This window comes from Morchella sextelata (genome assembly GCF_020137385.1).
Source record: "Morchella sextelata strain SCLS chromosome Unknown scls_9, whole genome shotgun sequence".
In the NCBI taxonomy this organism is placed as follows: Eukaryota; Fungi; Ascomycota; class Pezizomycetes; order Pezizales; family Morchellaceae; genus Morchella; species Morchella sextelata.
Genome location: NW_025408624.1, coordinates 27369 through 38392, shown reverse-complemented (window position 1 = coordinate 38392; position 11024 = coordinate 27369). Strand labels below are relative to the sequence as shown.

Below are 11024 nucleotides of genomic sequence, written 5' to 3'. Positions count from 1 at the left end.
ACCGGCCCGGATGGCATCCCCCATAGCTTCATTAAAGCAATAATCAAGGCAAATACAACTCTGATCCAAGACATGTTCTCCGCTATGCTTCGGCACGGAGTACACCCAGTGGAATGGAAAATAGCAAAATGCATCCCGATCCCGAAACCCGACAAAGCAAACTACCACGAAGCAAAAGCCTACCGGCCCATATCCCTTCTACAATGCTTCAGCAAAATCCTGGAGAAAATAGTGGCTCAAAGACTCTGTACCTCCGGGGAAATCTTAGGCACACTCACTGCGAATCAGTTTGGGGGGAGACCAACCATCTCAGCAATTGACGCCCTCTTAAGAACCCTAACACCAATACAACAAAACCTACTACTGAAAAACAGCACCGGAGTCGCCCGGCGGGACAGACCAGCGATCCTAACCAACGATATCCAGGGAGCATTTAACTGTGTAGACCACCTACTCCTCGCAGAAATCATACACCAGCAAAAATTCCCCACCTATCTAACAGAATGGTGCAAGGAATTCAACACCGGCATAAAACTACAGTTCCAATTTAACCATGAACTAGAGGAACCACAGCCCTATGAATCTGGAGTCCCGCAAGGTAGCCCCATGTCCCCGGTACTATTTATGATCTACGCCGGAGTAATCCTGGACCCAACAAGCAGTCCGAAATAGATGGATACAACATACATCGATGATGATGCGCTGGTGCAAATATCCAAAACACCAGGCTTCATAATTAAGAGAATGGAGGAACGAATGAGAGAAAGACTAATAAAAGCCGACCCACTCCAAATCAAATACGACCCGGATAAATCCGACCTGATCTTCTTCCGCCCTACTACATCATCCATACAAAAACCACGACTTCCAGTCAAAATCAACAATACCAATATATACCCCAAAGAGAGGCTGAAATATGTAGGAGTCTGGATAGATCCGACCCTCTCCTTCCGGCCCCACATCGAAGCAGCGATCGCAAAAGGCCTGAAAGCCCTACACCAAATCCGAAATACTGCCCACCTCCCAGGCATAACAGTTAAGACAGTCCATTACCTAGTAACGCAAGGCTTCCTTCCAAGTCTGCTCTACGGATCCGAGGCTTGCTGGACTGGCGCAGACCACATTATAAGATCCCTTGAACCACTATACAACGAAGCTGCCCGGGTCATCACAGGCCTACCACGATGGACCAAGAAAACTAAACTCCTCCGAGAAGCAGGCCTACCCCCCCTAGAACACCTCCTGACATATCGCTCAAGAAAGTACGGAACCAGAATACTCTGCACCGAGGCAACCCACCCCAACAATGAATCCCTGATCGAGCTCCTCCCATACAGAGAAACGAATATCAAAGGGACAGGACTGCACCGAATCGCCTCCCTCTTACTCCCATACCAAACTCCCGGAAATGCGAGAGATAAGTGGAACCAAAATAAACTACTACGCGACCACCGGTTAGAAAAATGGAATACACAACCAATACCTAACTACCACCATCGGGGGGAATTCCGCCCCCCTCCCAAGATTGCGAAACTTACCCTTACAGAAGCAAAAAAGGTATTTCGAATTCGATGTCGAACCACCCGAATCGACAAACATGCAGTACATACAGACCCCGAACCATGCCAGTGTGGTATGGAAAACTCAGCGAAACACGCACTTATGGAATGCCCAGCGTGAGCTCGAATCCGCGCCCCCCTGATAGAGAAAATCCCTGGAGCGATGACCTGGGAAAACTGGATGTTCACAAACCTGAATACGGACCTCATCCTACAATTTGCAAAGAAATCTCAACTCTCGAAATGGTACGAGTCGGCGGAGGCGGTGGCGGACCTGGAAGAGGGGATGGAAGAAAATGATTAGAGGCGGGACTAGGAAGGGCAGTTTCCTTTTACCTTTTATTTTGTTTATTTCTTGTTGTCTTTGATGGATCCAGCGCTCGAGTCCGCTGAGATATGTTAGTTCTCCTTGGTATTGGGTTTTTCTGGTTGCGTATTGCTCTTCGATTTCCTTGTCTTTGTTCGTGTTTGTTTTGTTTTTGTTTTTGTTTTGTTTTGTTCTTCTTCGTTGTTTTCTTTTTCGTTTTGTTCGGTTCGGTTTTGTTTTAGGCGGTTGGTTCGGCGTGCGATAAGTCTTGTACTTCAAAGCAATATAAGTTTCTTCTTCTTCTGTATTCTACTTCACGAATATTACTCTTGTTCTACGCTACGTCATAGGGTTCAGTCTGGCTGTCAGATCAAACAGAGCCGCCCCATAGTCCATAGTTACAAATATCTTCTACTATGTCCTTGCCTCGGTTGTATTCCTTGGCACTATAGTCTCTCGTCCATAGACCCACGTTATAAGGATCTCCCTAAGGCGCCAAACCAATCTTTACGAAAACAGAGCTCATTATGAACAACGTGATTACTTATACGCTGGTATAACGCATAGAGCAGGGATAATGTCCCCCGACCTTCTTCGCATCAGCTCATTATCCTCCTCCCCTGTTCGTATAGGTCCGGGCTGGTCTCTTCCTCCGCAACGACGCTCTGTGGAGCGGCGATCCATAGAGGCATGTAAATCCTAATTCAGCGCAGTCCTGTACGTAGGATTGTACATTGTCGGCGGCCGACAGTCAGCTGAGTGTGCTGCTCAATCTTGAGGCTTTCTCTGGGGTCGCCTAAACTGCGTGGAGGGCGACAGGACTGTCTGTGGTAGGGGTTCATACACGCGTTAGAGTAGTTGGTGTGCATCTGTGGGGCAGAGTTCCTGGCAGATCATATTAAGGCTCTGCAGGTATTCCCAAGTTACCTGGCCAGCAGGATTGATCTCCATACATCATGATATCATTTATTACCCCATACTAACTCACTCAACAATTGAGAGAGCCTCAACATATACAACCTTTGCGCACAATGAAGGAAACCGACACAAGACTGTAGATTAACGAAAATACGGAAATCAATGGCCAGCGGCTGGCTGACTTATACACGATTCCCTGCCACTATCTTGACCCCGCATTGAGTCTTTCCTTTCATGGATCTACTAGAGAGTGTACTGGGTTACGAGGAGTTGGATTAGTCAGAAAGGTTCTATTAGGTTCTACCGGGTTCTGTTGATCGTTCATGTATGAGTCACTTGGGATTTGTCATCGCTGGGATTTCCTTGGGTATATCAGGGGGGTTCGTTCTTATTTCTTGTTCTTTTCTCTTTCTTTCTTCCCTTACACAACGTCTTCTGTATCTACGCTGTCTATTACTCTACGCTGTCTATTACTCTACAATATTATCCTCCTCTTCTTTACTCGAGAGGACCACCGCTTCACCGCCCCTTGTCTCGTTGACCCTTACTAACGCTAAAGACCCTTGGGACCCCTATTGCGAGTTCCCACACCGATCACTACTACACCCTTCGTACTCTGCGGAATACTCGCTACTCGCCCCCTTGAGATTTCCGCGGCCATCTGCAGCAGCTGAAATTCGAAATTGTTACCCCCGAGTGTGAATTGCACCTATGGAAGGACATCATCTTCCCTTGATCAGGGTCCTTCTTTACTTCGGCTTGGGAGGCCTGGACCGTTACCATGTGATTTTGTTGGCAGAAGGATGTATAAGGGGGTGATAATACGTCTTGTCACTTTGGGCACATTTACACCCTAGTCTACAGGGCATCCCATTGAGCGGTATCGGATGGATCATTCCAAACGACCTACGTCCGGTGCCTGGGATGTTCTGTTGGCTAGTGAGAGCCCGATAGGCAGTGTCGGACCTATGGGACAGAACACAAACACATGATTTGGCCTCCTCAGATGGTACAGGTATATACCGAAATGCTACTCCGCCAAACGTACGGTTCTCACAACCGGGACACGAAGGAACTTTCAAATATACTGCACGTTGGGACAGCGCTTCAGGCGGCGGTCAAAGCAGGTTACTTGGAAATAGTGCATCAATCAATTGACAGCAGTCGATGCCAATATAAACTCAACTGATATCCCCGGGCGGGAATGGCATTACCTAGCTATAGCGGCAGAGGATCGAGGGCAGCTTGGAGATATTGGAAGGATCGTTGTATCAAATATATATAGTGTATAAAGGCAAATGCCGGTTCTGCGCCCTCAAAGGGTACCATAGGGTGCATGGAGGGCACCTGGGTATTGTTGAGCTAGAAACCAGTGAGGAGGAGATTCTCGGAGGTGGACTTGAGCCCGACTGAGCTGGAGGTAGATGGGGTAACAGCATTACAGGCAGCAGCAGAAGGGGGACACCTGGCCGTGGCGGAGGTACTATTGAACAATGGGGGCGGAACCAGTAGTAAACCAGGCGTTGATGCTAGTCGGACAGCACTACAGGCAGCGGTGGAAGGAGGTTGTCTGGAAATAGTTGAATTGTTATTGAACAATGTGGCCGATATGAACGCGGAGCCCGCAGGACCAGAAGGACGAAGAGCATTACAAACTGCAGCAGGATACAGCACTACAAGCCGCAGCAGGAGCCGGAAATTTCTCTTTAGTTTTTCTACTTTTAAAGTTCGGTGCTCACGTTAGTTTACATGTCAGCTGCAGTACTTTGTAATTGACTAACCTACTGTCATATGTCTTGACTTGAAGCAATTGGGTGCCTTAGATCGAGATTGTCGCGCTACAATTTTCTTACATCCTCCGCTCATTTGGAAACGGCCAGTACGTTGTTTCTCTTGCCTCCTGAGATTGACTATTCTCTTCTTTTGATTTTGGTGATTGGCAGTGCGGTCAGTGGAGACCACAGTTCTAATAATGCCAATTGTTTCCAAGTCTGAAACTTCACTGTAGCTTATTCGGTAAATGTGTACCAGGTGCGCGGAAATGACCTATAGGAAGGAAGCGAAGTAATATTCTGGGGCAAAATCCGATCAGGCATTGCTACTTGACACATGTACATACACAAGACATGACGAGTCTCCAACAAAGGTCATCAGAATACGTAGCCTGCGTCGAAATAAATCATCAGATCCTGCTTTGTCCTCCACGCATCCTCCGTCCACAGAACAAAGAAGATGGTATTATCATTTGGGTGCACAGACAGCAGTAGAAGGATCAGTTGCAGGCAGCAATTGTGGAGCATGATCAGCTGCTGGGTCGGGTGGGTCCCACGCAGCGGGACCAAGAACCAGTCCTTGTGGGGGATTTCCATTCCTCGGATAATCGAGTCGATACCCCCCTTGATTTGCTATATATATATATATCGAGTGTGCATGTTAGAGACGTTGGGTTAGGTGAGAGCCGACAGCCACAGATGTGTGAAGGAGGAGGCTTACGTCCGCGGCCTCGATAGGGTTATCCGCTGCGTAGTGTAGAAAGAACGGCAGGCTGTGGTTCGGGAACCGTATGATGGTAATGCCCATTTCTTCCAATCTACCAGGCCGGGGGTATATAAATGTTAGTCTTTGCGAGTTTCACTCGAATCAATAGGGATCACCTTACAGCATTGTAAGTGTTGCGAGGTAGGTATATATATTAATTCCCAGGAGGGTGTTGTGATTCAGCTTGCGGGCTGGTATGGAGTCGATGTAGCTACATGTATGTATCTAATAAGTATATAGATATACCGATATGCAATGTGTTATTTAAAGGTTTTGATTAGCCAGGTTTGAGGGGTTTTCTTTTTCTCTATCAAATATGTTTGTCAGTAAGTAGATATTCTATCAAATATGTTGGAGTTAGTAGATATTCTATCAAATATGTTTGAGTCAGCCAGTAGATATTGGTTCCAACATACCTTGAGTCAACCAAATAGTATATCAGATATGTGCACAGGGCATCTTGGGGTTTCAGTGATCTTAAGCGTTGGTAAACTGATATTGTTTAAGCCATAACAGTTCCTACTCCGGCCAAAGGCCGGAAAATGCTTGTATATACTCATACGATCAATTAAGGCATCCAATGTTGGACAGGAGACTAGACGCGGGGATATTTGTGCCGATCTTCCAACAGGGATATGTAGTGTATAGTTATGGGTGCTACCGAGGCTGCAGATAGGGTCAGGGTTCGTTTGGGTAACATCTCGACCAGATATATATATAGGTGTGTGTCCCAGCCCTTGCGTCCAGGAAGCGCCATCACCTTTACATCTACCGACAAGGACGCAGCAGACCTATCAACCCGAGCCCCTAACCGGAGACTAAGGTAATTTTGGAGGTTTGTTTTGTTTATTGAGGAACCTTTTTATTTCAAAGGGTGATGCTAACTTGTTTTTAGATTTTGACAGTCGGGATAGACGTTGTCGTGCAGTCTTTGCGAAACTGTGTTCGGACACGGTTCAGATCTGGGTCAGGCATACCCTTAAAACCAGGCTTTGTCTCGTAGTCGATCAATCATCATCTCTCGTCCTACCATAACTCATCAAGATCAGGTCACGAACAGGAACAGCCCGAAAACGTTCTATTGTTAATTTCTATGGCCGCCAGTAGAAGGAAAATTGTGAAAGACGGCTGGGGTAGCCGCGTCAATTTCCAGGCTTCTTATGGATTAGGTATGACGCGTGAGGATCTTGCGGAAGGAAATGAGATCTTGGATGCAATGCAGAGAGCCGACACGGGTAATTCGGGGGAGAATGATGTTGATAAAGGCAAGTAAGGCACGGCGCTGGGTACGAGTGTTGGCTTGATTTGGGAGTGTTTGTTAATTGAGTTTTGTTTATAGAGGCTGAAAGTGAATGGGTTAAGAGGAACAGGGAAAGGTACGAAGCTGGAGGGCGTAGTGAACTGAAAGAGGCTGTTGCCCGGCAGTTGGCGGAGGAGTATAGGTTTACGCCAACTGGTGATCCGGAGATGGATCTGATGATTGCGATTGGGTTGAGGGATATGCAAGATGATGCTGAATTTAGCCGTATGTTTGAATCGGGAGCAAGTAATTCGGGTAACCTGGGAGGCCGAGGATCATCGGCGGGGGAAGTTGGGGCGACGAAGTCGAAGCGGCAACTGAAGAGGGAGAGACAGCGGGAGAGACAGCGGGAGAGTGCGAGGAAGCATATGCATAACCAGGAGATCGCGATCGACCTCGCCCCCAGATCCTCCTTACCGCCGCCGCCACGTCCCGCCGCCACGCCGTACCCGTTGTCCGCCAGGGACCGCAAGGAGGAAGAAGAAGAAGAAGAAGAAGAAGAAGAAGAGAGCCGCCAGCTCGCCAACAAGAAGAACTTTGACGTCACCAGAAGGAACCAGGAAATCGTCGACGGTCTACTCGCGCTCCCCGAGCTCGCTGGGGTAAAACCCCGCAAGCTCCTCGCCACCATCACCGACCGTCTCCGAAGCGCCGAGCCCGTCAGGTCCTGGCCCGCCTGGTTGCCGCACGGCTTCACCAAGGAGAATTTCCTCAAACTCTCGGACCGCGTCTGCCCCGTTCCGGTACCGACGCCACTCGACCCGTCACGCACCTTGATTGACTGTGAACTTCTGGGGGTTACCACCTTTCAGAGGTGCCAGGCAATCCTGTGTTGCTGTAGGCGACCGCTGCGCCGTTCCGTCCCTCCAGCACTTTCACGTTTCGTACCCTCGCCACCCCGCCGGAAGCTCATTAATTGCTGCCTCCTTGGGGAAACGGACATTTACCAGTGCGAGCAAATCCTGTGTGGCTGCAAAAGACCGCTGCGTATGGATTGTGGCTGTAACTGGACTCACCCGCAGGGAGATTGCCCCTTATACAGGGTCAACTCTCAGAGTGATACTAAAGAAGAAGAAGAAGAAGAAGAAGAAGAGTGGCAGTCTATGTCCACCGAGTCCTCCCGAACTACCCCCAGCTCCCCGGTGTCCAGTCAGGACCCCCGTGACGACGTCCCGGACCACATTACCCCGACGCCTGAAACACAAGCCATCTTACGACAGGCTTTAATCAACGCGGGTTTCATACCGGTAGCACCAGTCCCCACGGAAAGGATCTGCGATCGGTGCAACACCAAGTGCGCACCCCACGCCATGGCAGTACACAAAGGGTATAAACATCTTTCGGCTTGCGGTGCATGGTTTCAGAACCCCACCCCGTAGAATTAAGCCAAGTAAGTATTCATGGGGGCCGGCGTTGATCGAGGCCCAATACTTTGCGTCTCACGTTTAGTATTTACTTTTAATTTATATACTTACCTGGTTTTAGTCTCCTTCGGTTTCCGATTAGTGGTAATCAACGTGTGCTGGGTTGGGTTGCGTTGAGACCTTTAGGGCAGCCTATTGGCGAATCAGAAGGCCTGTCCGAGGTTGACACTTTGAGGAGAACCCGTTGAGTCGGGTTGGGTTGGGTTGTGTTGATAATCTGTAAAATAGGTTAGCAGCTGCGAGAGAACTCTAAAATATGAACAACCTTAACGATGCCACATGAATCTTCTGAGAAAGCGAAACTTCTGTGTCGCCTTTGTGCTCTGGAGGTTGCAGAGAGGTTCCCTGACTTGATATGTCCGACCTATCGTACTGATGGAACGTTACGGATTTTGAGTCGGATTTTGAGTCAGACCTCAAGTTGGAGTCTGAGAAGGAGCTTGAGCCGGATGATTTGCAGTTACATTCTCCTTCAGCGGGTACTGTAACTGGGACTCCTTTCAGCACGCACATCGACATGATAGAACTGTTTAAGACTAGAAGGTATTGGGTACCTCGTGGGGTGACTTCAAGGCTTCACAAAGCCACAACAATTGAAAATTAGTTCGATCAACCTATTTTTGCCAACAGTCGTGTATTCTGATCAGTGTTCAGAATCAACAGAGACTCCTTTGATTCACTTGTTTCAGCTATCCAACTCAACCCGATTTTTCAGAATAGATCACCTTGTGCACCTCAAAGACCAGTCCGCTATCAATTGGCCGTTTTTTTTTTTATATGTTCTTGGTGGAGGAAGTAAATAGACAGGTACGGCACTGCAGGGCACTGCTGCGCCTCGCTAGGCCAGGTACCAGTCAATACAGCAATGGATGACTTCCCGTGGGGATTTAGAAGAGATCTGGATGGAGTTTGGAGCAATAAAATTTAGAACGTAATCTTTCAGATTTTCGGGTTCTGAACTGAGGGGAGGAGGGCTCCATTCAAATGTGATTGGTTGTAGGTTGGTAACAACAACTGGATAGAACTCGTTGCTACTGGAATGCTTTCTCATCCAGGTTTAAAATCTAGCTCCTAAATAACGTTTCTAAATTCTTACGGGAAGTCATCCAACCGGATGACTGGCGCTGAGGGCTTATGTGTGGGCTTTAGGCTCCCTCGGCTTTTTTGTTTAAAAAAACCTCTACCAAGAGAATATGCAGGCAAGTGACGGATCTCGACGAAACTAGAATCTTGACGCGGACGATGAGTTAGGGTAGAGATAGAGTGAATAAGAAAGATTTGAACTTTCCTATTCCTACTTGCGATAGAAACTTCCAAGTCGTGATGGCCATGATCCACGAACATTTTAAACCCATAACCAACATTAAGATTCATTGATTACTCGAGAACTGGTGGTCATAATACTAAAGCGATACTGGAGAACTGCCCTCTTTAGGCCCCCATTTGGACACATCAACGACAGTTTTCTACTCTGTTTTCAAATAAATTTTGTTAAAGCTAGTTACAAGAATACCTAAAAATCGGTCTCGAATATGTTTGAACTCCTAACTTGTATTTTGAACCCTCAAAAGGCGTCGGTTGCTTTCCCGGTGTTGATTGCTTTCCCGGTGAAACACGTTGTCAGATGTTTAAACTACTACACTAGGTAGTGTTAGCTGCATTTTCTCAAACAGAATTAAACGGTAACGGGGCCCTGTAAACCTCATTGAGAGCTTCCGTCATGATTAGCGATCCGGAATACAAAATCATTCCTTTCCTACGGGGGCTTGTTGGGAACGTTCCTTACTGGCCCATGTTCCCTCCAGGACCGGAATAGGCTCTATCACAGTTTCCGCTTACAACCAATTCCCGAGTGACTGTTTGTGAAATATCAGCCCTTCAGAAGTGTCAGTTCATGAAATGACAGACCCGCTCAGAAGTGTCAGTTCAAGAAATGACAGACCCGTCACCTACTGTCAGTTCTTGAACTGACAGCTGATTAGCTCATCCGCAATAAAAATCTTTCCTTCAACCGACTTGTCTATCAACAGAAATCCCTCGATAGACAATTTCTCTCAACGGACTATAACATATACCTGTTGCCGGGGGTCCATCATGGGCGGTCACTCGTTTCACTAGCTCGATTGGATACATCGCAGGCCGAGTTAGTGTGGTCCATGAGCCGGCCCGGCTCGAGCTTTAGGCTCGAACTTTCGGCTCGAGCCCAGTGAGCCTCTCCCTCCAGCGAGCCTGAGCCGGCTTAAGCCGTTTTCTCTAAGGCTCGAGCTTTGGCTCGAGCCTTACCTCAAGCTCAGTTTGCTCACTGAACTAGGCTCTAGAAGCCATAAAGGAGGCAAAAAAGGGATTTCTACCCACTAGAGTGTTCACTTAAATAATTAATCTTTTTCACGGTATTACTCTATGAAATGAAGCTTATATTTATTATTTTACTATATCTATATTTGCTGTATGGATAACCTGTTTTTTATATCATTGATCACAGGCTCGAGCCAGTTTACGAGCCTGTCACCAAAGCTCGAGCCTTGCGAGCCTCTGCCTCCCACGAGCCGAGCCAGCTCGAGCTTATATCCCGGCTCGACTCGAGCTGGCTCATGGACCACACTAGGCAGAGTGACGTGACGGAATCTTTCCTTCTACATTCGATCGCATGCAATCACAATCGAATCTGACAAATTGCAACGGAAGGGGCAAAGCTGATCGTATAAATTTCCTTCCTTCTCAAAACACAACTATCTCAATCATCACCCACATATATATATAGGAGGGCCTCACGACCGGTGGCTGCAGAAATTGAATCTTGATGAGTACACCCTGCAGGTCTGACTACGTATCTAAGTTGCGCTCTGCATTCTGTCACTGGCGCCAAGATCTTTGCAATTTGGCCACTGGTAAGGCTGGGCTCTCACGGCCCCAAGACCACCGTGTCCTAATAGACCAACTTTACCTAACGTCCCCCTACATCAACTTCCATTATCTCG

At 47.8% G+C, this 11024-nt stretch overlaps 2 protein-coding genes across 2 annotated transcripts; both read left to right on the top strand.

The window, feature by feature from the left end:
- Positions 1-744: 744 nt before the first annotated feature.
- On the top strand, positions 745-1680 carry H6S33_012716 (uncharacterized protein; the record flags this gene model as incomplete). The annotated part of the gene is made up of 1 exon (XM_044844588.1): positions 745-1680. The coding sequence occupies one exon, from the start codon at positions 745-747 to the stop codon at positions 1678-1680; it is 936 nt and encodes a 311-aa protein (XP_044694425.1).
- Positions 1681-6415: 4735 nt separating this feature from the next.
- H6S33_012715 (uncharacterized protein) lies at positions 6416-9121 on the top strand (the record flags this gene model as incomplete). The annotated part of the gene is made up of 7 exons (XM_044844577.1): positions 6416-6587; positions 6662-7949; positions 8002-8012; positions 8108-8130; positions 8444-8589; positions 8990-9046; positions 9115-9121. 7 exons carry the CDS (start codon positions 6416-6418, stop codon positions 9119-9121), a joined length of 1704 nt encoding a protein of 567 aa, XP_044694424.1.
- Positions 9122-11024: the final 1903 nt, after the last annotated feature.